The 23,438-nt window shown below is 42.2% G+C and overlaps 1 protein-coding gene across 5 annotated transcripts in view; it reads left to right on the top strand.

Moving 5' to 3' along the window:
- Nucleotides 1-9,220: 9,220 nt before the first annotated feature.
- VBP1 (VHL binding protein 1) overlaps nt 9,221-23,438 on the top strand; it is a 40,995-nt gene continuing 26,777 nt past the window's right edge. For 2 of the 5 annotated variants that reach the window (XM_005484463.4, XM_005484461.4), the window contains exons 1-8: nt 9,243-9,722; nt 17,148-17,290; nt 18,463-18,538; nt 19,367-19,469; nt 19,653-19,746; nt 19,851-19,962; nt 20,987-21,093; nt 21,703-21,744. In XM_005484463.4, coding sequence (XP_005484520.3) covers nt 9,590-9,722; nt 17,148-17,290; nt 18,463-18,538; nt 19,367-19,469; nt 19,653-19,746; nt 19,851-19,962; nt 20,987-21,093; nt 21,703-21,744 — 810 coding nt within the window. In that variant the 5' untranslated portion in view covers nt 9,243-9,589. Of the gene's footprint in view, nt 9,723-17,147; nt 17,291-18,462; nt 18,539-19,366; nt 19,470-19,652; nt 19,747-19,850; nt 19,963-20,986; nt 21,094-21,702; nt 21,745-23,438 lie in introns of all 5 variants that reach the window. The other 3 variants (XM_074551535.1, XM_005484460.4, XM_014265261.3) reach the window with 3 other exon arrangements.

The following is a 23,438-nucleotide window of genomic DNA, read 5'->3' as shown; positions in this document are numbered from 1 at the left end:
TGCCAGTGCTGCTGTCACAGGGTTCTGGCACACAGCAAGGCAGAGGTGTGAGCACTGCATGCGCTGGAAATGCCTTGGTACAAACATCTCCCCTCCAGTGTCCTGGCCTCCTTGTCCCAGGGAGATAACCAGCAGTATCAGGCTGTGCCCAGGCAGAGCAGGGTGCCCCAGCCACGGGTGGGACCTGCCAACACCCAGAGCCTTTAAGGTGGAAGGGTCCCAAGCTGCACCATGGCTGTCACTCTATGACAGTTTTGTATGCAGGAATCCTTGCAGTCCCTGTATTTGTAATTTTTGCCATGTTTTACCTTCTGATGCAGGCAGAAAACTGTCCATGTTAATGTAGTTGACTTTACCCTCTGGCATGGGCACTTCTGTGGTTCTCCAGACACTCCATGGTGGGTGGTGTTCCTGGGCCAGACTCAGAGATATCCAACCCCAGGAACACCCACCACAGTTAATCCTGGTCTGAAGTTGGCCCATTGCCCCCCACTCCAAACCCACGACCTCCAGGGCTGGGTGGCACCCTGGTGAAGGATGGCCCAGCTGATGGTGTTTGCAATGATCACCCTCTCTGGCTCTCACAGCCCCAGGCCCTTCTCACTTGGTGCCCTAAGAAGAAAGCAATGCCATTTCCTTCATGTGCTCAATTCACAGGCAGCCCTGTTGTGGCCACACTGCCATTATCAGTTCTCAAGTGAGGTTTTGCTGCTCCCCCCATGCAGGGTCACAGAAACTGCCATCACCTTCTCTGTGCACCTTCTGCTGGGTGCAGAAAAACTCTTTGGATGACACTGCAGAGCCCAGTGTCTGTGACTGCACTGCCCTGTAACACCAGCCCCACCACTGTGTCAGGAATGGGAGGCTCATCCATCACTAAGATGCTGTGTGTGCCTGCAAACTAAACCCCACACTTGCATCCATCAGAGAAAAACCTGCCAGAAGTGGGGATTCATGGGGGGTTGCCAGTACTCCCTTTCTGGTTTTGCTGATTAATTTTATACACAGAAGGAGAATTCTTGCAGAAAACAAGACTGGGGTTGCGCTGTGATATTTAAGGGGGTGGGGATGATGAAACCCAGGGGAAGAGGGGGAATTGTTGAATAGACATGACAGTGTAGTTGGAAACCAAGCAAATGGCTTTTCAGCAAACAAATGTTTCTGTCCTTGCCTGCACACTCAGCCTGCACAGCCTTAATACTTCAAAAAACAATAGGAGCCAAAGCAACTGATTGTAATGCAAAGGCCACTTCATAGCTGTGAAAGTAATAGCAACAGGCAGCTAATAAACATTTTCATTTTAGCTGATCACAAAGAAAGGTGAAATAAACCCATGCTTGCTGAGAGCAAAGCACATGCACAGGCTTGTGCTGTTAACACGTGTGTGTTCCACACTTTGGAAATGTGCATGAAATTTGGCCACAGGGCTTTCAGCAGCAGCCAGAGCATCCTTGTGCCAGCTGCCCATGGAGCACAGGGCACTGTCCTGTGCTCAGCATTCCTGTGCCCTGAAACATGTCCAGCCCTTGACATTTTTTCCCCTCCCAGGCAATGTGGTGGATAACAAAACTTTACCTCCCTAGCAATGCTACCTAGTGAAATCAGCTATTTTATAGCTGATACTTAGTACACCCCTTCTCACCTCTGGGATGATGATGGCTGGTTTAAAAAGAAGGGAAGAGCACAGAAAGGAACGTGGCACTCTCTGCTTGGCTGACTTTCTAAAAATACCATGCTCATCTCTCTCATCTGCACGCTCAGCACAGCATCTTCTCCCAACCCTGCCAGGCTGATGGGATCTGATTTTCAACATTTTCCTGGAAGATCACACTCCATCCATCCTCTCCCCAGTAATTCTTGAGCCCACCTTATTTTCAAAGAAGTAAATGCCTTGCTTGCAAATTTTGTGAGAGCAGGTAATCAGGCTGAAAAAACCCCAAAAGAGAATGAATTAAACCCTGGAAAAAACCTTGATTGGGAGTCAGTGGCTATTAGAGATCAGAAAATCCACTCTTCACTTAAGGTTTCTCTCTCATGTGGATTCACTGGTGCTTAGTAAAGCATCAACTTCCATTTGAGTTTTTCCTGTGGTTAGAACATTTGCAGTATGTGGCTTTCTCTGATGTCTTTTAAGCAACAGAGTTGTGCTGCAGCCTTGGAGAACTCAGCCTGCCAGTCCCCCAGCATAAACCCATAGAAAATGATTCCTTCTTTTATTTATTAGTTCTGTGGCACATGGGGCTGCTTGGTGGATGCAGTATTTCCACAAAAATGGAAATTTTTAGCAAAAGAACAATTGGCAAAGGCAGGCTGTGTACAGTGGGAGCCACTCCATCTGACAGTACCTGCTGCAACACCAGCTCAGGCTCCCTCCTCCACTGTGACCAACCTCTCATTGTCCCTAGAGCCTCTCAGTTACCTCTGTGAACCCCCAGTTTTGGTTAAATTCTTATTGCTTGTGCTAAATTCTAAACTCAAGTCTCTTTATTTGGTTTATTTGAATTTGTATAAAAAAATTAGTCCCACATTCAAAAAAAAAATCCATCTCTTGGACAATTTTGAAACCACTGTGTTTCAATGTCATTGACTTGGTGCTCTTTCTATCAGCAAGGTATTGCAAACAAGCATCTCAATTTCAAAATACCTTTAATTCTACTGTTTGCATCTAATTCTGTGTCTCCCTTTCAAGATCAGCTTTTCAGAGGCTTGTGAGCACCCAGTAACACAGTGAGATGCCTTGATGGCATCTCACAAGTGCCTAAGCTCATTCGTCCAAGCTTTTCTGGTTTGTTCAGGGTTTTTTTTTTTTGCAGCTCTAGATAAAAGGTATGTGCTGCCCTTATCTTCCATTTCACTGACACATTTAGGGAACTGAAATGGAAGATTTTCCTTTATAAGCATCTGCAGTTTTGTCCCTCTTTATTCCTGCTTAGCCAAATGTCTCATTTTTATTGTTATTTTCTTGGTTCCCATTTATTTCTTTGGTATGAAACTAATGCCTAATGGCCTGTAATTTTCAGGAGTGCTTTAAACTGATTTTAAGACAAGACTGATTTCCATTGGCAGTGTTATATTTTTTTGGAGGCTGTGATGCTAGCTCCTTCCTCTGTTGCCATGGCACAGCCCCCCCCATACACACACCCAGATCCTTTTTCCCCAAGCCAGGTATGCTCCTTTTCCTTGACAGGGATGGAAACAGCAGGGAATCTGCTTTGGTCCACAATTTGTATAATTTGATTAGGCTGATGATTTTAGCTTTGTTGCTTCTGCAGGTTTTATTTGGTCTGTAGTTAAAATGATGAGTGTAAGGGAATGGCTCTCCTGGTCCTGATAAAGGGTTCTCCAAGGTGCAATCTCTGAGGTTTCCAAAACAGCTCCAGCACCTGAATCACACCTTGTCTTATTACACTGAGTCCCCTCTCACAGACAGGCCCCTGGAATGAACCCCAAGGTGATGGAAACAATGAATGAATACACTGGTTATCTGTCAACCAAACACCAAAGTGTTTGGAGCAGGGCAGCCATGCCATTTCCTCAGGCGACAATTACACCTCCTTAAGTGTCTGTTAACACCAGCAGTGACTGTCTGTATCAGAATTGCTCAGTGTACACACAGATACCCACACACACACACACACATATACAGGTCTGAAAAATAAACAAGGTTTGTCCTGGGACAGTCCCAAAGCCAAAACTGAGCCCTCTCCCCTTAAACCAAGACTAATCTTCCAAGCCTAAGCCTCGATCCTGAATTTGTATGAGATATCATACTCAGTTCCTGCTTCTCAAAACCCTTCTCATAAACCTACTCAGGAAGTAACAGACCAAACCAGGAATAATTCTATTACACCAATTGCATCATATTGTAGTATTTATTTTGTTTTCCCTTTTTAAAAAACATTGAATTGTAATGTTAAACAGAGAAGTCAGGCAAAGGAGTCTTCCATGAACCTTCGTCAATTGCTCAGTAGACAGAACCAAAACAGCTTCTTCACCAAAGAGAAACCCTTTCACAGGGAAGTACTACAGAAATAAATCAGAAATCTTCTCAATCTGTTGTTATTGACAGCCATACACCTGCAAAGAACACGAGGAGCCTAAGGGCAGGAACAGCAACCAGCTGCTGCAATGGGAGCCATGGGAGTTCTGCCTTTCTGCCTCCCAGCACTTTTTGCAACTGTGGCATAAATGCAGATTAGTTTTTCCTTCCCTTTCTTTCTTTTCCTCTTTCTTTTCTCTCTTCTCTATACAAAGCCAGCAATTTAAAAGTTCAAACTTGACCAGCAGTCAAGTTTGAGAGGCAGAAGTTGGAGATGGTTGGGAAGAGAAGAGACAGCTCCCAAGTCCTGCCCCTCAGGACAGGGCACTGCTGCTCAGTCACTGCTCCTCAGCAGGGGCTGAATGGGAGGGACAGAGGAAGTGAGACCTTCCTCCCTCATGTGACAGGAGAGGTGACACCCAGTCTGTGGCTTTAGCACTCCTACACTGTTCAGCATAAATATCATGTCTGCAGGGTGCTTGGAAAAGGGGCTTAAAGGCCCAGGTTTTGTGTACAATTTTTGCATCTTGTGGGCTCCAAAACCAGCCCTGAGACAAACCTGGTCACTACTCAGGGTCTCTTGAGGTGAGGTCCTGGAGAAAGGGGCTTGTGATCTCATCTTCTCATATTTTGCAGCTATGCAAGGTTTGAATGAATCTACAATAGAGGGTCCCAGTTCTGGAGCTCAATTTCTTATCAACACTTTACAACTCAGAGAGAGGGAACCAAAGATCTTTAAAAGAGACTGGCAGAATATGGTACCTATAAATCCAAGCTGGAAAACAGTGGGTGGAGTTTTTCCTGTAATGTCTCTCTCTGTTCAGGTAAGAATTAATTAACTAACATGGAAATTCCTTCTGGTATTAGGCTTTTTAGATGATGCTGATGCCTGGTTTCTCTCCCAGAAACCTCCTCACCCAATTGTAACCACACCTGGCAGCAGTAAAGATCCCCAAAGCACTCTGCTTTGGCAAAGCTCATGGAAAACTGGGAGTCAAGAAGAGCTCATGGTGCCCCTGTATGGAGAAAGGCTGGGTCAAGGACTGACTCACTGTTCATGACTGGAGTCTGGATCAGGAAATCAGCCCCAAGCCCCATCTCAGCCCACTGGAATCCATCTCTGCTGCTGCCATGGTTTTTTCCTTCCCTTGCAGGCAGTGTGGAATCGAGGTATTGAGGTGTTGCTCAGACACTTCAGTGCCTGAACCGTGAAAGAAGCAGCCTTGTTTACAGCTCACTCCTCCATGCAGATGTCTTACTGGCCACCAGGAAAAATGCTAATGACAGCATTTTAACTCTCCTGGGTTTAAACTGGCATTGAGCAAGCCTGAATAAATTTAGATTTTATAATTTCAGGTCACAATCATAGTATTAAAAAAAATAATTGAGTTGTGATTTTTATCTCAACTCTATCAGCAAAACAACAGCCTCCAGTAAGGTAGGTTGTGCTCTATTTTGGATTCAGTGCTACTGAGCAGATGGTATTTATTGACAAACCTGCTGCTAAACTGTTTGCTGTAGGTAGAGTCAGCCCACAGCACACTCACTACTCATTGGTAAAATACTCATTTCCCTGGAAAACCATCTGAGTCATTCAGCCATGGCAGGAGCCCAGAACCATCCATTCCCTCCACTGCCACTATCCCCAAGCACTATTTATATTCATCCAAGCCTGGACCACATTTCCTGTCTGATACCTTCATTACCTGCCCTATAGTAAACAGAAGGCAGCAAAATGAATGAGATGTAAATTGTACACATAATTTCCACTTTCCATCTTTACTAAAATGAACTAAAGCATAGGTGTAGGGGAGTGGCCATGAGCAAGGCTTTTTGCATTAGCCTGGGCAGACATCAGGGCCTGAAGGGCAGGTTCTTCCTCCAAGTAATAAGGGGCAGGACAAGAGGAAATAGCCTCAAGTTCTGCCATAGGAGGTTCAGGTTTGATATTAGGAAAAATTTCTTTACCAAAAGGGTTGTCAAGCATTGGAACAGGTTGCCCAGGGCCCTGGTGGAGGCACCATTCCTGGAGATATTTTAAAGCTGTGTAGATGTGGTACTTGGAGTCATGGTTTAGTGGTGGCTGTGGCAATACTGGGTTAATGACTGGACTCAATGATCTTAAAGGTCATTTCCAACCTAAATGATTCTGTGATTCTACCTGCAGCCATCCAGGGGGTGCACAGGATGGCCTGAACCCAGGGCAAGTCTATGCACTGACTGAAGAGGGACATTTGAACTCAGATTTGGGCCTGACCAGCACATGGAGTAAAGACAGAACCATGGCTAAGGAAAACACTCAACTCAGGCACTTTTATGTGGAATTTAGACTTTCTGAAACAGAACAATAAATGAGTCCCTGCTGGGGAAGGAGGTAGTACAGAATGGCTGCTGTGCTTCAGCTCACACCCTCCTTTATTGCAAAAGAACTTCCCTGTTTAGACAGGCCCAAAGAGATGTAGACATTTGTAATGTGTATTTAATCTTTCCATCGCTTCTTTTCTTACTGTTTTGATGTTCCCTCAGGCTTTGAAGATTCAAGATCACATTTTTCCTCAGAAACTACAAGCCTTAAAACAAAAACAAGGCAGCTGGAAATTGCCTGCTGCCAGTGAGACTGAAGAGGTTGTAACTTTTCCCAGCACAGGAAATGTTCAATAATTTAATATCAGTGACCATGTATTAATGCATTTATGCCCTTAGGTCTATAGAAATCCTTCATTCACGACATTACACACCCCAGTTCATTCACTAATATTTGTACACTGTTATTGTGCTTTTCAATGGTATCAAAAGAGACATCTCTGCTGCTGACCCTGCTCCCCTTTGTTGTTCTCTTTACATTTATAGGGTCCGGCTGGGATGGAGTTGATGTTCCCCACAGCACCATCATAGGCTTGTGCTGTGTACTGGTATTCAGTTTTAATTTTTTTCCCCATCCCTCCAGCTGAATATACAGATGGGCTCATGATCAAGGAGGGGACCTGACCATGGAGACCATCACACTGGTCATTCATGGATGTGCAATGTGCTGCAATCAAGTTAAATGCCCCTGGCAGAGAGGGTGGTGGCTGGGTTTTGATATGGCAGGTCCTGGCAATGTTCTGGACTGTTCTGGACACTGCCATGAAGATGCCAAGGTGAGCACTCCATACTCACCACAGTGGGAGCAACCACCGGGAATGAACTGGGCTGAAAAAGAGGAGTTTCACAAGGAACTGAGTGACTGCAATGATGACACAAACCAAGCTGGTGTTGGTGCCCAAGAACTTCACACGCTGCTTCTTCTGCCCTGAGTACCCACCCTAAAAGATGGGCTCAAACTATGGCCTGTTCTTATGAACATTTGGAGGAGTAGAGGAAAACCACAGAATGGGAGTGCCTGTAAAAGGACAGGGAGCAGTAGTTAATGAGAATGTGCTGGGTACAAAGATGGTTTAAGTACGCAGCATAAGTTGGTAAGAAGATATTTCAGTAGTATACTTGTTCCCTGTCATGATCAATAAGGAATATGCTGAACTATCTAAGAAACACCTTCTATAGCGTACAAATATTATGAAAAGGCAAAAGTTTTATGTACTAGTGAAATACACAGTACTGTGAGTGCAAGTGTTTCCTGCTTTAGTGCTTTTATACATGTACTGCAATAGCAAACGGTTGGTGTTGTGGCAGTCTACCCACATATTTATGGTGTATTTCACTTTAGGGATAATTTAAGCAATACAGTTTTAATCAGCACCCTAAAATATGAGTTGACTGTCAGAAGCTGCTAGATTTTTGTTTATAACACTCATAACTGCCTACTTTTTACTCTCCTTACTTTTTGTATTTTTACTTCAAAGTAAAAATAACTATTGCTGTGTTCTATCTTCTGTTTGTATGAGTGTTCACACTTATATTAGTGTACTATAAATGCAGAAGTTAAAAAAATACTCCTGTGTGGAATGGCCTGGGAAATGTTTGTTCTGACTGAGTAGTAGTGATGCTGCATTCTTTTGTCACAGCTCTGTGTTTGGCTGGCATGGATTTTCCTCACAGGGTTGTGCTGGGTATCACTAGCTGGAAAGGTTTTGAGAACCCACCAGTGGTTTGGATACATGTGAGTAGTGCTCCATGGCATCCAGGCTGTGGCTTCGTCTCTTCTCCCAAGCCACAAGTGACAGGACAAGAGCAATTAGCCTCCAGTTGTGCCAGGGGAGGTTTAGATTGGACAGTATGAAAAATTTCTTCACCAAAAGGGTTGTCAAGCCCAGGAACAGGCTCCACAGGACAGTGGTGGAGTCACCAGCCCTGGAGGGATTTAAAAGCCAAGTAAATGTGGCACCGCTTGGTGACAGAGGTCTTTTCCAGCCTACAGTCCCCTTGAAACAGGCTCAGCATGGGAGATTGGGCTCTTTTTTATTTTTTTTTTTTTCCAGACGTTGCTTCTGAAAGTCCACAAGAGAAAGGAAAACTCATCACCACAAAAACTACTGTAACTGCGTCTAGCAGGTGTCCCTGCCGATGGCAGGTAGGTGGAACTAGACCATCCATCCCAGAGGTCCCTTCCACCCCAGCCCGTTGTGATCTGTGATGAAAATCTCATTTCGATTATTCCCCCCGGCCGCCGCTCCGTGCCGGTGCTTGTCCCGCCGCCCCGGCCGTGAGGGCCCGTCCGTCCTTCACAGCCACCCACGAACAAAGAGCCGGCGGGCAATTCCCCGAAAGGAGGCTCAGCCAGCCGGGGAGTGGCCTCGTCCCCCACGCAGATAGTGACAGAAACAGAGATCACAGTCTTCAGCTGTACCGGGGGAGGTTTATGTTGGGCACTGGGAGGAATTTCTCCACAGAAAAGGTGATTAGACATTGGAATGAGCTGCCCAGGGAGGTGCTGGAGTCACCGACCCCGAGGTGTTTAAGAAAAGACTCCGTGCCCTGGTGTGGATGACACGGTGGTGTCAGGTCACAGCCTGGGATCAATGATCGCACAGGTCTTTTCCATCCAAGCTGATTGTGTGATTTTCCGGTGCTGCGGGCGGCGAGTCACGGAGCGCCTCGGCGGGGGTGGGTCCCACCGCCCGCGGACACCTGAGGCTCGGAGAGGGGGGCGGCCTCGGCTCCTGTCTCGCTGCCGGCCCCGTTCCGTTGCCATCCCCGTTCCGTTCCGCTCCCGCTGCTCTCCCGGCCCCGACCTAGCCGGGCCCCGGCCCCGCTCGGCAGCGGCGGGGCGGGAGCGGGGCGGGCGCGCGGTCACCTGACGCCGCGGCCGCCGCCATTTTGTCTGTGAGCGTAATGTGAAAGGGAAAGCCGGGGCGCACCCGCGGGCGGAGGCGGTAGCGCCGAGCGGTGCCGGGAGCCGAGCGATCACCGCCGGCGCTCCGCGGAGCAGCGGGAAGAGCCCCGGCGGCGGCGGCCGACAGGAGCCGCTGAAGCGGAGCCCCGCGAGCGCTCCTGCCGGAGGGAGCCGCCGGCGCCCTTCCTCCGGGAGGCTGCGCTCGCCCCCGGCCGCGGGGGAGCCGCCGGCCCGGCCTTGCGGGGGGAAGCGGCGGAGCCGCCGCCAGGGCCGCGGCGATGATGTCGGGACAGTCGATCACCGACCGGATCACTGCGGCGCAGCACAGCGTGACCGGCTCGGCCGTCGCCAAGGCTGTGTGCAAGGCGACGACCCACGAGGTGATGGGCCCCAAGAAGAAGCACCTGGACTGTGAGTAGGAGCCGGCCGGGTGGGCCCGGGGTTGGAGCTCCGAGCCCGGGGCAGCCCGTGGGGCACGGCCGGGGGACAGGGGAGAGCCGGCCGCTTGCACCTGGAGGGGGGTGCCGGGTAAATCTGGGTGGACCGGATAAATCTGGTGTGGTCTCCAGAACTTATTTTGCACGTGGAGGGAGCGAGGTTTGTAACACCTGGTCACACCCGGGGAGCAAAAATATTCCGAGCTCATGAGCTGTTCCCGCTGAGAGCTGCTTAGCTCTTGTGCTCTGGATACAGTGGTGCTTATTAATCCGACACCTGGGGAAAAGGTGTGTTTACTGTTGCAAGGCAGAATTTAATTTTTTTGAAGCACTGCTTAATCCTTCTGTGCATCCCGTGGACTACAGCCATTTAAACATTTCGATCATTTCCTGAAATATCATAGTTTTCTGTTTTACAAATCGCGAAACGAGGAAAAGATTAAAAGCGAGGTAAAGGGAAGGGCGTAGCTTGATCAGCGCGTTACTTCTGGATGAGAGTATATGGCTGTTAATACGTTTAAACTAAGTATGTTAAAACCTCTTTGTCTGTACCAAAAGATGCAGAGTTATCCCTGAAATCTACAGAAGCGTCAGTGGTGTTGCCTCGCTTTAGTAACAGAGTAGCAATTGGAGTTCCTGTCTGATTGCTCCAAAGTGCACAAACCTTGTACATTCTGTAGCATACCCGCTCTGCAGCTTGTGAAAGTGAAAGAAGTGCGTGTGCGTTTCCATTAAAAAGAGGAAAAAAGGCTTGAAGCCTTTTGCTGGTTTCTTCAAAGCAGGCAGGTAGTTTTGCAGGATTCATGCAAGTTGATGGCACTAAAGGTGCTGCTGGTTCAGGCTCTCGCAGAAGCCTTCTGGGTTATATTGTTTGAGGATAGTTGGGATGTGTGACCCTGTGACACTGGTCTGCTCATACTGGCTTGTGTGAGAGCTTTTGGTGTGGATCAAACAGTTAAAACCAGCCAAATATATATTTCATTTGTTACTGATCTGAATGGGTGGCATCCAGCTACAGTAGTGAACACTGCAGCTATTGTGTTGAAATGAAAAGCTTAAAAACTGGGTAACTTACAATTTGTTTTCTAAAGATACCTTTTAAAAGTTACCTTATTTCTGCTGGTCTGTGTTCTGCCTGTGCTACAAGTTCAGTGAGGTAACCTTTGAGTCCAGAAATGGCAACATAACAGGAAGCCAGAAAGTGGTGACAGCTTGCTCAATAGTTTGAAAGGTTCTGAATCCTAAAAAAGGTAGTGTGTTGTTTGAAAATACTGTTGAAATAATGTCATCAGCTGTAAGTCACCCTTACAAAATAAGGAAATGGAAGCATGGAACAATTCTTAACTTGAGAATACCATAAACTGATATTGCCTTTTGACTAACAAGTTCCTTTTGCTCCCAGGCTGTTTGGAGCTGTCAGTCAGTATCCTGACAGTCCCCTTTTGTGCCACGTGAGTTCTGTGTTCTGCTGTTATTCATTTGTTCAGACTTCAGCCTAAGACAGACAAAAATCTTAGTATTACTTGGTATCTGAAAGAGAGGAATGCTTTAGAGGTGGGGTAGGGAAAAAAAAAGATGTGAAATATGGTACCTTAAATATGTCTGAAATTGTTTAAAAATTCCCAGTGAACATGTTCCTGTCCTCATTGAGCCTACCTTTGAGTGGCATTTTTATTTTTTCAATTGACACAAGACTTACTTGTATTGAATGGGAGCAGGTAGATACAAAATACAGCAATCTCTGGAAAAAAAATCATACAGTATGTTTTTCCAAGATACAGTGCAAGTACTTCCCAATTTAAGTACATTATGAAGGAAAACATGGCTTGGATTTAATGTAAAACTCTGGTAGTTGTACTCTGGTCACTGTGTGTGTGCCATTCAAAAGGCCACACCATCTGGTATTATTTGTAATTGCTGCTCAGGAAAAAGCTTTACCAGGAACAATTTTTTGAGAGTTGCTGCAGTTGTATCAGGGATTGTGGAGGAGTATCAGTTTGTGCCCTCTGTTCAGATTAATTCTTAAAATCCCCTTACTGCCAAGTTTCCTCAGCAAGAAAAACTGTGGTATTTCAATATAGATTTTTACAGAAAGGTGTTACATATCCAGTGTCTGTGAGTATTTAAGAGTCTTGTGGTTTATCTGACTGTTAACTGCTGAGTAGTATAGTCATATTGTACTTCAAGAGTGAAAAAACACCCACAAAAAATCCACCCCAAAAACCTAAGCAATGTCAATGGGCATACTTGGGGATTTACCTTTTAAAGTAGGTCATGGTGTCCTAAATAAGTAAACAGATCTATTTCTGTAGCATTTTGTAATATTTTCAGATAATATAAAATGTTCTATAGAGGCTGATAATGGGGCACCTGAAGGTCTTATCTCTTCTTTCCTGGTGACAGCTCTGTCACTCCCTCAGCCCTCAGAGTCTGGGTTACAGCGGAGCAGGGCTCTTACACCTTTGGAGGCAAACATCCTCTTGTCTAACCACTGAAGAATCGCAAGAAAAAAGAATAAATTCAAGCTGTAGCCAAACTGTAACTGGCTGAGTAGACTTGTGTGTAGACCAAAACTTGGAAAAAACAAACCCCTAAATTAATTGCAGCTTAAACCTTTAAATTAACACAGTTATGAAGAAACAGCTTCTGTTGAACTTGTATACAACTCACTGAAGAAGCACAGGGGAGGGGAAGGTAGTTAATGTTGTTAATCAAAACTTAAAACTCCCATGTGTATACAAGCTTTGGAAACCTTCTAAGAAGTGCTAATTCTGGCACTGTAATTCTGGTACTGCCCATTCTTTCTTTTGGCAACCTGAGCTTTTGTCTGTCAACTGAATGCTGATGCAGTGTGGTTCTTGCAGAGATGTGCAAGTTGTGATACAGAACAAAGGCATTTTTTTGAATCCTTTACACAGACCAGTGACTGTCATTCATTTGAAGTTCTTTAGCAATCTGTGAAGTTTTTCAGCACAATAATTGAGAAAATTTAACTTGAACAGAAAAAAGAATTAATATTGTGGGGATCTATAAATGGGGGTTGTATATAGCTTTTCTTAAAACATTATGGGCTGTCTATCCTGTGTCCTTGTTTAGTGGGGGAGTGGGACACAATAGCTGAGTTGCTTTGCTTGTGGTAAAGTAACTCAAAATTCAGATTTAGCTGTTATATAATAACTGAAATTTTAAGATTGCTCTCAGACATGCACTATGAGCAAACAAGGGCAAAACAATGTTTGTAACAGTTGAATGCTGTCTTTTAAGTCTTCCAGCAAAAACTGTTACATTCCTTGGCTACACTGAGAAAGTTGGCTGAAGGGACACTGATGTTTTACATTTTTGTAACGTGCCATCTATGATGCAACTTTCTAGAAGAAAATGTATTTTTTTAAGACTGCTGGGACTGAGGAAAATGGTCTTATTCTTATATCTGTCTTAAAGCAGTTTCAGTCCTGTGACAAAATGAAAGAAATACATGAATATTAAACTATTATGGTTGCCTTTATCTTATGTATTTTCAGCTCTCTTGAGAGAGATTCCTGACTCAAGAAAATTATGGCTTTTCCTATTACTTAAAAGTTGAAAAGTATGTCAGTTTTTTTCTGAGAATTTTCCAAAAACCTGTTATATATATTTTTTTTTTGTATTTAATATCTGGATTTATGCTGCTCTCTGAAGAGCTGTATAGCTTCATAGATGATGTGCCAGTATTTCAGATGAGTTGTGGAAAAGAAATACTAAGTACTCTTCTAGGCAGTAAGATACTCACAGCTCTTCCAGGCTGCTTGAAAAACCCCTATGGTACTTGTCTGGTTTAAAGCTATTAGATTTATTATTTTCTTTTATTTTCATTTTTCTTTTTTTTTCTTTTTTTATTTCCCTGTGTGATGTTAACATGTCTCTAAATTCCATTCTAGAAATAGCGCTGCAGTTTCACTTGCAGTTGAAATGATTCCTCTGGGTAATTGGCAAAATGCTTTGAGTTGTGAAGTGTTTATATAAAAGTACTGCGATAAGAAAATGAGCATCACTCACCCTGTGCATTTCATTCCCGTTTTTGCTGCCAACATCCCTGTTTCTGTTGCCCAGCTGTCAGTCTCTCAGGTGCATGTGTTCCTTTCTCCTTCCAGCTGTATGGGATAACAGCCTCTTCCTTCTGTGCCACCAGCTGTAATAGATCCCTGCAGTTGTCTCTGGATGGATACTCCCATTGCAGGCTTAGAAGAATCATGTTAGAGAAATGGCACTTGCATTTCTTTTTATGTATCTCAATTGTAGGATTAAATGTAATGCCAGCTTTATTTTTATTGCTAGTTGTAAAATAATACTTTTTTCAATTACCCCAAGTAGCCTTATTGAAGCTGTCTTATTTTTAAACTTGGTCTTTTGCAACACACTCTTAAGAAAGTCCAGTTTTGGCCTATGAAATGCACTGCCACTTTTTGCTTAGTTTAGTATTTCAGAGACATTTTGTTTGTCTAAGCGTGTGTTCTCTGATATTGGTAACTGTGATTTAAGTGCTTGGCTGTTGAAGGAGGTTTGGAATCAAACACCAGGCTGTGCTGGGAACCCCCTGTAAAAATTGTCTTCAGGGCAGCCAGTGAGGGTTGTCCTCAGCAGGGCTCGAGTGCACTGGGTGGCAGCTCACTCAGCACAGCTTGAATTGGACTCCTAGTGCCCTGCCTATGTGGGGTATTTCATTTTGGTTGCCTTTTGAAATGGACAGACGTGGGTTTTACACAGAACTGTCCACACCTGAGAATGAAACAATAACAAAAGAGCTTCTCAAATGCAGCAGAGCTCTGTCAGCTTCACTCTGTTACTGACACCTGACAGAAGAGATCTGCATGGCTTCTTGTGGAAGTCAAACCTTTATTCTGGCAAAAAGTAAAACTTGTTTTATGGATGTGGGGTTTGAGGAGAGCTCTCCAGCTAGAGCACTGCATGCAGGTGTAACAGCAGGATTCCTGTCACATTGTGCCCAGCAGCACTGTGAGAACACTCAATAGCAGTCACAGACATTATTAGAATGTGCAAAGGATCTCCCAGTGTTAGCATCAGCTTGGGGCCTGCTGGAACATCTGCTGGGAGACCTTAGCTTGAGGGAAGGTGACAGGACAGAAAGCTCTGGGGAGCACTGGCAAAATACGAATGAAAATACCTCGGGTAGCTTGACTGGAGAGGAGCAAGATTTTGGTTTTTAACCTGGATCTTCCTTCTAGTTCCATCTGTTATTTAATAAGCACATTTAATATTGAAAAATCTTCAGTGAAAATTTTGACTTGCTTACTGGTTATGTGAAGCAAAAGGACTTTGTGCTGAATTAATATTTAATATTTTCGATAAACTGTGTGGTCTTTGACCTCAGCAGATCAATGGAATTTCTTTAACTCTTACCTAGTTTTATAGGTATTGCTCTTGGAAGAGTTAGTGAGATTTTTTTGGTTGGTTGGTTTTTATAAACTGAGAGTAGGACTTTTAATAGTCGTGTAACATTTCTGTGTGGGGTACAGACACATCAGCTGCTACTCTTAGATACTGCTCAGTATTTTCCATGTATTTCTATTATACCTGATTATAAACTGATTGGATTCAGGAAGACTTAGTTGTCTTAGTATGTTTTGAGATAACTACTTAGAAATGTCACAACAAAATACTCATTCAATTGATGAGGCTGTTGCTTTGTGATATGGGGCAATAATTGCCTATAGACTGTTTGGACTTCTAGGTTAAAGTACTTGTTAATTTGACAGAACATATGATGGTGATATAACCATGAATAGGGGAGCAGTAGCTAACAAATTGCTTGGGTTTTGAGAAAGTTCACATTTGTAAATATTGCACTATTTGAATACTCTTCAGCAATAAGGTTTTGATGTGTAGCTTGCTTAAAGCTGCTTTCTGGTGCTCTTCTTTTTGTGCAGCTATTTCAGTATTTTTGTGTTGCTAATAAGAGTGAAAGTTTTCATCCCAGCTTCAATGTTTTGTACGTACTTGGAAATCTCTGACATCTGAATGAAATTAGTAACTTATTATAGCTTGCATTTTATAGCTTTTTACCTTGATGAGATACTAAAATTCTTTATTAAAATTACTCTGGTTATTAAACTATTTTAAACAGCAATTCTTAATCGAAGGACTTTGTCTTAATAAACCAATCTTTGGTTGAAGTCCATCTGTAATATACTGTGTGCACTAGAAAGATAGAAATTTTAAGTGCAGTATTTCTGTGAAGTATTTTGTCCTAAATTACCAATGTGTGAGCTGTAAGTTGACATTTGAAATGCTTCTGATGCCAGTCTGTGCTCTGTGTGCTGCAGTTGGCTGTTCAGTGGTGGCAGCCCCTCGGAGCTCTCGGCTGCTGCCCAGCCCTGCCCTCCTCCAGCTCCTCATCCAGACAAGCTGCTCAAACAGCACTGGGCTCTGCTACCCACGGGCTGCTCACAGGCTCAGCTTCAATGAGAGCCCACAAAGGAAGCTTTTCTAACCAAATGTTTGTTTTACTGGCCTTGCCCAGTCCTTAGGGTGTACTTTGATCACACCTGAGCCAAATTTAGCACAGAGAGAGAAGAAATGTCTGATGTGCGTGTCTTGAGGGGTTTAGAGTAGTCCTGGGTTCAGTTCTCTGCTCTTTTCTCAGCAAGTGCCTTCTGGAGCCTTGTCAGGCAAGGGCTCTTCCCATGTGTGTGCTGGAGCCTGCCCTGGCTTTGTGCTAAATCTCAGGCTAAGTCTTGAACCTCTCTGTCTCCGACCTCCCAAGTTAATGTTCTACTACTGAGTTTGTCAGTCTAGGACACAAAGAGCCTGAGACCTGCCATGATCCATCACAAATAGTAGGCTTGTGATCAGGTGTTTTTAAGTGGAAGGGTGCAGATGCAAATTCTTGCTCTAAATTCTTACAGAAAAGAGGCATATTTTACAGATTGATAGCATCTCATTGCCATCATGTGTGAGTACTCAGGCCTAGGTGGGAGTGGCAGGGTTGTGCTGCCTGCTGATCTCATGAGGTTGGGATGTCTCAGCTTTTCATTGCTTCTCAGATTTTCATTGTTTTGGTTAGATGGAGTGGCCTCGAGCACTGAGCATCCAGAAGGTCACACATCCAGACCTTTGGCTTTCAGAGAATAATTTGGGCTCCATTTTAATGGAACAGGTTATTCATTGATGAGATATTGGGACTCCATAAAATTATTGAAATGCCTTTGAAGTTCATACTTGGAGTGTTTCAGTAAAATGTTGTGAATCTGAGCAAGGAATGTAAAGGACCTCAATTATTTCTTAAACAACTGAAGTGAATGCTTCCAGTATGAATTCTCAATGTAAAAACCACAAAATAACATGTTGATCCTCTGAGCATGTAATTCATTGTAATGCTTTGATTTTTTTTCCTTTAATTTAGATCTAATACAGTGCACAAATGAAATGAATGTGAATATTCCACAGTTGGCAGATACACTCTTTGAGAGAACTGCAAACAGTAGCTGGGTTGTAGTGTTCAAAGCTCTAATTACAACACACCACCTCATGATGTATGGAAATGAGGTAAGACATGATTTATTTTCTTAAAGCCTACTAGACAGCTTTTAAAAATTGTCTCAATCTGTAAAGCATTAGATATGTACTTCAGTTTTTCAAAGATTTTGTTTTTCCTCTGCTGATAGCTCTAAAGTATTTGTCCAGAAGAAAAAAAAATACTCCTTCATTATTTCAGTACCAAAATATATCAGTGTTTGCAGTTTACCTGCAGGTATCTGGGTTGGTCTGTGAGGGAATGATGAGTGACCTTTCTAGAATAAAGGCTTGAAAGACTTCTGATGAGCTTTACTTCATTAGGGTAGTGCTTATCAGTAAGAGCACAGCAGAAGAGTCTTGTTAGCTCTCTGTAAATGTGCACCCAACCTAATAACAGATAAGAAAGAGTACTTGGTAAAGGTGAGAGGCATATGGTGACTAGAATATTTGATCTTGCAAGACATCATCTAATGGGCTGAGTCTTCATATGTTGTTGCTGTTAACATTCCTCTGAAGCACTGTTCTACTGCATTTAATTCACTTAAATTATTTCATCACAATTTATTAAAGCTTCCTAGTCAATAACATGGAGTTAGGAATGTGGCCTCTCTTGCACAAGCCTTGTGTTAAAAGCTAAACTTTGGTCAGGTAGCAGTCCTGAACCTGTGTGTGGTCACTGACCTAAGAAATGATTGCTCACCACTGGTAACACTGAAGTGACAATTCTTAGAAGTGCTTTCCAGCCATTAACCTGCTGTGAAAGCTTGGTGTTCCTCCTCTCTGCCAAGCTCTGTGAACTTGATAGAAATGACCTGTAAAACAGAGTGTGCTCTTGACACTGCAGCAGCTGAGCTACAGCAAACTTCAGGAGCCTGCTTATGCAAGTAGTATTTTTGTTTTATTTTTTCCAGCTTGGCTGTTCTAAAGTACAAAGTTAACTAGGCACCTTCCTCTAGGATTATTTATTTTATTCATGAGCAGTGATGTCTCTTTGTTTAGTTTAAATTTATAGTTCTGCCAAATAGAGTTTTGGACGTCAGAAGCTTTGCTAATGAGTATTTTCAGGTTTTCCTCTAATTTTTTCCCCTTTTGTACATAGAGGTTACTAGAAACAGTTACAAGGTAAGTGTAGTTTGCTTGTAAAATGCTTCTGTGTTTGACTCCCACAACAATTACATTCTCCATTTTTTCTTCACCAACAGCGCTTTATCCAGTATCTTGCATCCCGGAACACTTTGTTCAACCTAAATAACTACCTGGACAAAAGTGCCATGCAGGGTAAGGACCTTTCACTGAAGGAGATTGTTCTACTCCTTTTTCTCTGTGATGGTGCATGCATTGGTGCACACTAGCAGCTAAATGACATTTAAGTGGAAGGCTGGTTTGATTTTTATTGTGTGAGGCACCAAAGAATGTCCAGCCAAGAACATAGACACAGGTAAAATGACATTGAGTTACCTAGGTGAGTACTAGAAATCTGTCTGTAATGTATGCAGCATTGCACACACAGCTGTAAATTTTATTAAGTGAGCTCTTAATGCTCATTAGAATACACCTGATTAATTATCAGTCCAATAGTAGTTTTTCTTGTTGTATTTTAAAAACTCAGGAGCAAATATTAACTGTTAAGGTGTATGGAATGGTAACTAGGATGTGCTGTATAAATAGGGAGAACTTCAAATCTCTGATAAGTCCTTCAATGACTTGCTTGTGGTAGAAAACATTTTTAGGTTTTTATCTGGGTTTTGAGGGATGGCAGATAAGTTATCAAACTCTTCAGCATTTTACTAGGAATGCATTTTTATTCTAATTTCAAGTACATTTTAACAAGAACTGCTTGATGCTTGCCTAATCTTTCATGCTCGGTTCTTGTCTAATATTTTAATGTGTTTAGGTGTTTATTCTCATAATTGCACCAAATGCTTTCCTAATCTTAGCCACTTGGAAAGAAATTAATGTCTCATCTCAAGATCCTGGAAAGTGCCTAGGAAGGACTTTTTATGCAAGCTGATATAAAAAGGCTAGTAGGAGAACAGTTCTTGAAAAGAACGGAAAAACTTCAGTTTCCCCTTCAAAATGTCTAATTTACAAATGCTTAACTTCCAGGCTATGATATGTCTACCTTCATTAGGCGATACAGCAGATACTTGAATGAAAAAGCACTTTCATATAGACTTGTAGCAGTTGACTTCACCAAAATGAAAAGAGGGTAAGAGTACTCTGCTACTTGTGTTTGACCCTTCCTGTTGCAGGGGGTGGGACAAGGAGGAGCACAGTTGTTCCTGAACTTGCCTTAGAATGGTGCTCTTTTGGGCCTTTGAAGCAGTGTGGAAGCAATACAATGTGTGCTGAGATCTCTATATCTTATAAATGTATGTCCTCTACTCTGTAGGATAGATGGAGTGATGAGAACTATGAATCCTGAAAAGCTTCTGAAAACCCTTCCAATCATACAGAACCAGCTTGATGCACTCCTTGATTTTGATGTAAGTACTTTAAGCTCAGTGTTAAGTAACATCCTCTCACTTTGAAGTGAGAGTTTCATTATTTTGTTAAATACTAATTTACTTTCTCATTGCTTTCTACACAGGCAAATCCAAATGAACTAACAAATGGTGTTATAAATGCTGCCTTTATGCTCCTCTTTAAAGATTCCATTAGACTTTTTGCAGCATACAATGAGGGGATTATTAATCTTTTAGGTATGTGAGAATTTTTTTAGCTTTTAATTTTGTGAAAGATATTGAAAAAAAACTAAAGAACATAGACAATTTATTACTTCAGTTTCTTAATAAATTTTCTCTGCTTTGTTGCTGTTAAATGAAGCCTGTCTTAGTTTTAGTGACCAGGAGCATAGGCTTACACATCCACTTCTACCTGGAAGAATGCATATTGAAACAGAAAGTGAAATGAGAGGGTGATTGGTGAGACTGAAACAAAAATGCCATGAAAGTGCAATGGATAACCTTTGCAATTGGACTGTAAAGGTTTGGTGAGATATGTGGTGTGTTGAGTATTTAATATACTCACAGTATGGCTGAATTCTGTTTTCCTGTTCTTTCTTTAAAACTTGACTGGTACGTGAATCTGCCTGAGCTGATCAGATGAAATTGAGGGTTGTTCTAAAAGGGTGATAAGCTCCTAGCAAAGCCTTTTCATTACTATTTAAGCAAATTTATGAATGAAGCCATCAGTTTGTTCTGTTAATCCATTAATTTTTACACAGTGCCATATTTGTAAGTATATAGAGCAGAACCATAAAAAGTAAAAGATGTGGTTGATGCTCCTTTGGGTAGGTCAGTTCAGTACACATTTGATACTTCAGGATCAAAATGTATTGATACAGGGTCTAAAAATGTAAATAAATACCAGGAAAAATTTCAAATTATAAAATAATTTGTCTCATTGCCAGCTTTTAGAAAAAAAGCTGACTTTGTGAAAATATTCACCATAATACCTAATTTAACAATTTGCACTGATTCACATCCATGTTTAATAAATTTTTGCATTATAGTCTAACACAGTGAAACAGAAAAATCAGTGTTTTTTTTATTGACTGACTTATTATAAAAGGTTTCAGTTATTCCTATGAGCTTGAATACCTGAATAGCTTTGAGTTACTACTGTCCTGTTACTGAACTTTATCTCAAATTAACTTTTATAACACTGTGTCAGCTTTTTGCCTGAGAGAATATTATCTTACAAGAGTTTTATTTGCATCCTCAGAAAGATATTTTGATATGAAGAAGAACCAGTGCAAAGAAGGCTTGGATATTTACAAAAAATTTCTAGCCAGAATGACCAAATTGTCAGAGTTCCTCAAAGTAGCAGAGGTAAATAAATCTATGTGTATGGAAAGGATATAATTTAACTGTCTGTATTGGTACACAATCAATATTCACAGAAACACCTTGAAACAGATTGTTTAACTTCACTATAGAAGGAAGTTTTCTAGAGATTAGATATTTTAAAGATTGTATATGCTTGTTAACATGGAGTGGGATTCTTGGGTGTATCCTTTAATTAGCCAGACCACATAGTAAACTTTCTGAAGTATCATTATAAATTTTTTGAATGCTCCAGAATGGATAAACTGATTATTACAGTCTATTTAAAGATATTTATAGGGCTCTCCTTTACTGTAAGTACTTAAAAATTGATAACTAGTTCCAGTAAGCAATGTGGCTGTTTCTAATGCTTCTAGCAGGCTTTTCTGCATGAAAGTTAGGCTGGATGAAAAGCCGAGTTTGCCTTGAGATGCAGTTTAATGTATTTTTTATTTCTAAGGTGTGTTCCTAGTGAAACTTGTAGCAGTTCAGAAAATTATGAATATCCCTTTTTAATATGCTAGCTTCTAGGTAACATTCAGACACTGCTGGTTTTTATGTTCATTGGCCCTGCATGTAGTAATGTACTTTTTTTCCTTTTTTTTGTAAACCCAGCAAGTTGGAATTGATCAGGGTGACATTCCAGATCTTACTCAGGTCAGTATACATTGCATATTGATCAACCCAGTTATTTTCTTCTTTGTGTTTTTAAAGGTTGGTATGTAGCATAGTGATCTTCTTGAGGCTGTGTTCTCTTTCATGTATTTATATGTGGGAAATATGTATAGTAGCTTCTCACATGGATTAAATGTATTCAGTACTTACACTTGGCAGTTCTTAAGGAGATTTTTTGGTTGTTTAAAGCTATAAAACCCACAGAAAATAATATTTTTCAAGAACTTCTGGTTTTTATCACAGAGGATTCCCTGGTAAGTGAGCAGAAGTATCTTCCATGCCTAGAGGAAAGCCTTCTATTTCACTCCAATGTCTTCCAACACCCTGAAAGATGACAGTGAGCTGCTTCAGTTGAAATTTTTTTTCTGTCCCCTTAAGGGCTTCCCCTGAGGAATAAATTTTGTGTTTCTATATCAGCTCTTAATGCTGGCTTTGATTCTATTCAGTAGTATAAGGGACATGTGCCATGCAGGTTGTGTGCTGGAAAACTCAGTCTGAAAGGTGGAATGCAGGGAAGCATCTTCCAGTGAGGATAAACTGAGGGGCAGAAGGGAAGTGAGAAAATGCTTTGACCTGGTGAACAGGAAACACTGATAGTGCACAGAGGTCAATAAGATAATTCTTTGTGAGTCTCTTCAGTTTATAGGGTTGTTTTATTTCTCTCTTAGGGCCAGCCCAACAGAGCAGAGTGTTTGTCATTATTGCTGTAGCACAGAGTGAGCTGCAGGGTGCAATAAACAGCCTGAGGAGACTTGGGCACAAACTGCAGTGCCTTAGAGCTGAGCACTGGAGCTGTTGGAGTGCAGTCAGTGACAAGCTAACAATCCAATGTGTAATGTTGGACCAGTCACATCTAATCCTACACTAGCTTCTTGAAATTCAATTTCATGGGCTAATTGTGAAAAATGTATCTAGTGTGAAGATTTGCCTAACCTTAATCAGTGTCTTTTTAGTATGGAAATCCAACCCAAGCCACAAACTTCCATTGTCAGTGGTGTTCATTACTGCCTCCAGTATGATTTCCATCTGAAATCAAGCATGCTTCAAAGCACAGATCTCTAATGCTTGCCCATAGCATTTAATATTAATGACTTTAAGAACTTGCCTATGTGGTATAAAGGAACTATGACTGAAACCATCAGGGTGAGGGCAGGTAAGGACTGAAAAACAGGAGTTTGAAGTTTTCTGTTGCTGTTTGATCTTAGCGTCATACTTTGTCTTTTGATTAGTACTGCAGTATTCAGCTGGGCTGTATTATGCTAATCACATTATACTGAAGTTATTTATACCTCACTGGGTTAGTGTGCACTTGGCCACTTAATTGGGTCATTAAAAGGCTCTTGAAAGCAAGTGGGTTTTTTTTATTTACTAGGAATAGGGGTATTTAACTTCATTTTGCTGCTTTTTTTAATCTGAAACTTTCAGTGAGAAAATACTTAATATCTACTGTGCCCACAATGTTTTATTTCTAATAGCTCAGCTGTTTTGTTGTAAGAGCACTTACATGAGAAAAGCAATTCTGAGCTGGTGGTAGACCTCAGCATCCTGTGCATTTTGGCAATTTCAGTGCCACTATTAAACATTCCACTTAGACAGAAAAATTTGTGGCATTTAATATGAGTTGAATAATTGTCCATCCATTTAGTGCCACTTCAAAAGGATTTGCTGTAATTTCT

Source organism: Zonotrichia albicollis, chromosome 14 (assembly GCF_047830755.1).
Source record: "Zonotrichia albicollis isolate bZonAlb1 chromosome 14, bZonAlb1.hap1, whole genome shotgun sequence".
NCBI classification, from domain to species: Eukaryota; Metazoa; Chordata; class Aves; order Passeriformes; family Passerellidae; genus Zonotrichia; species Zonotrichia albicollis.
The sequence above is the reverse complement of the archived record's forward strand: the minus strand, read 5'-3'. Positions and strand labels throughout refer to the sequence as shown.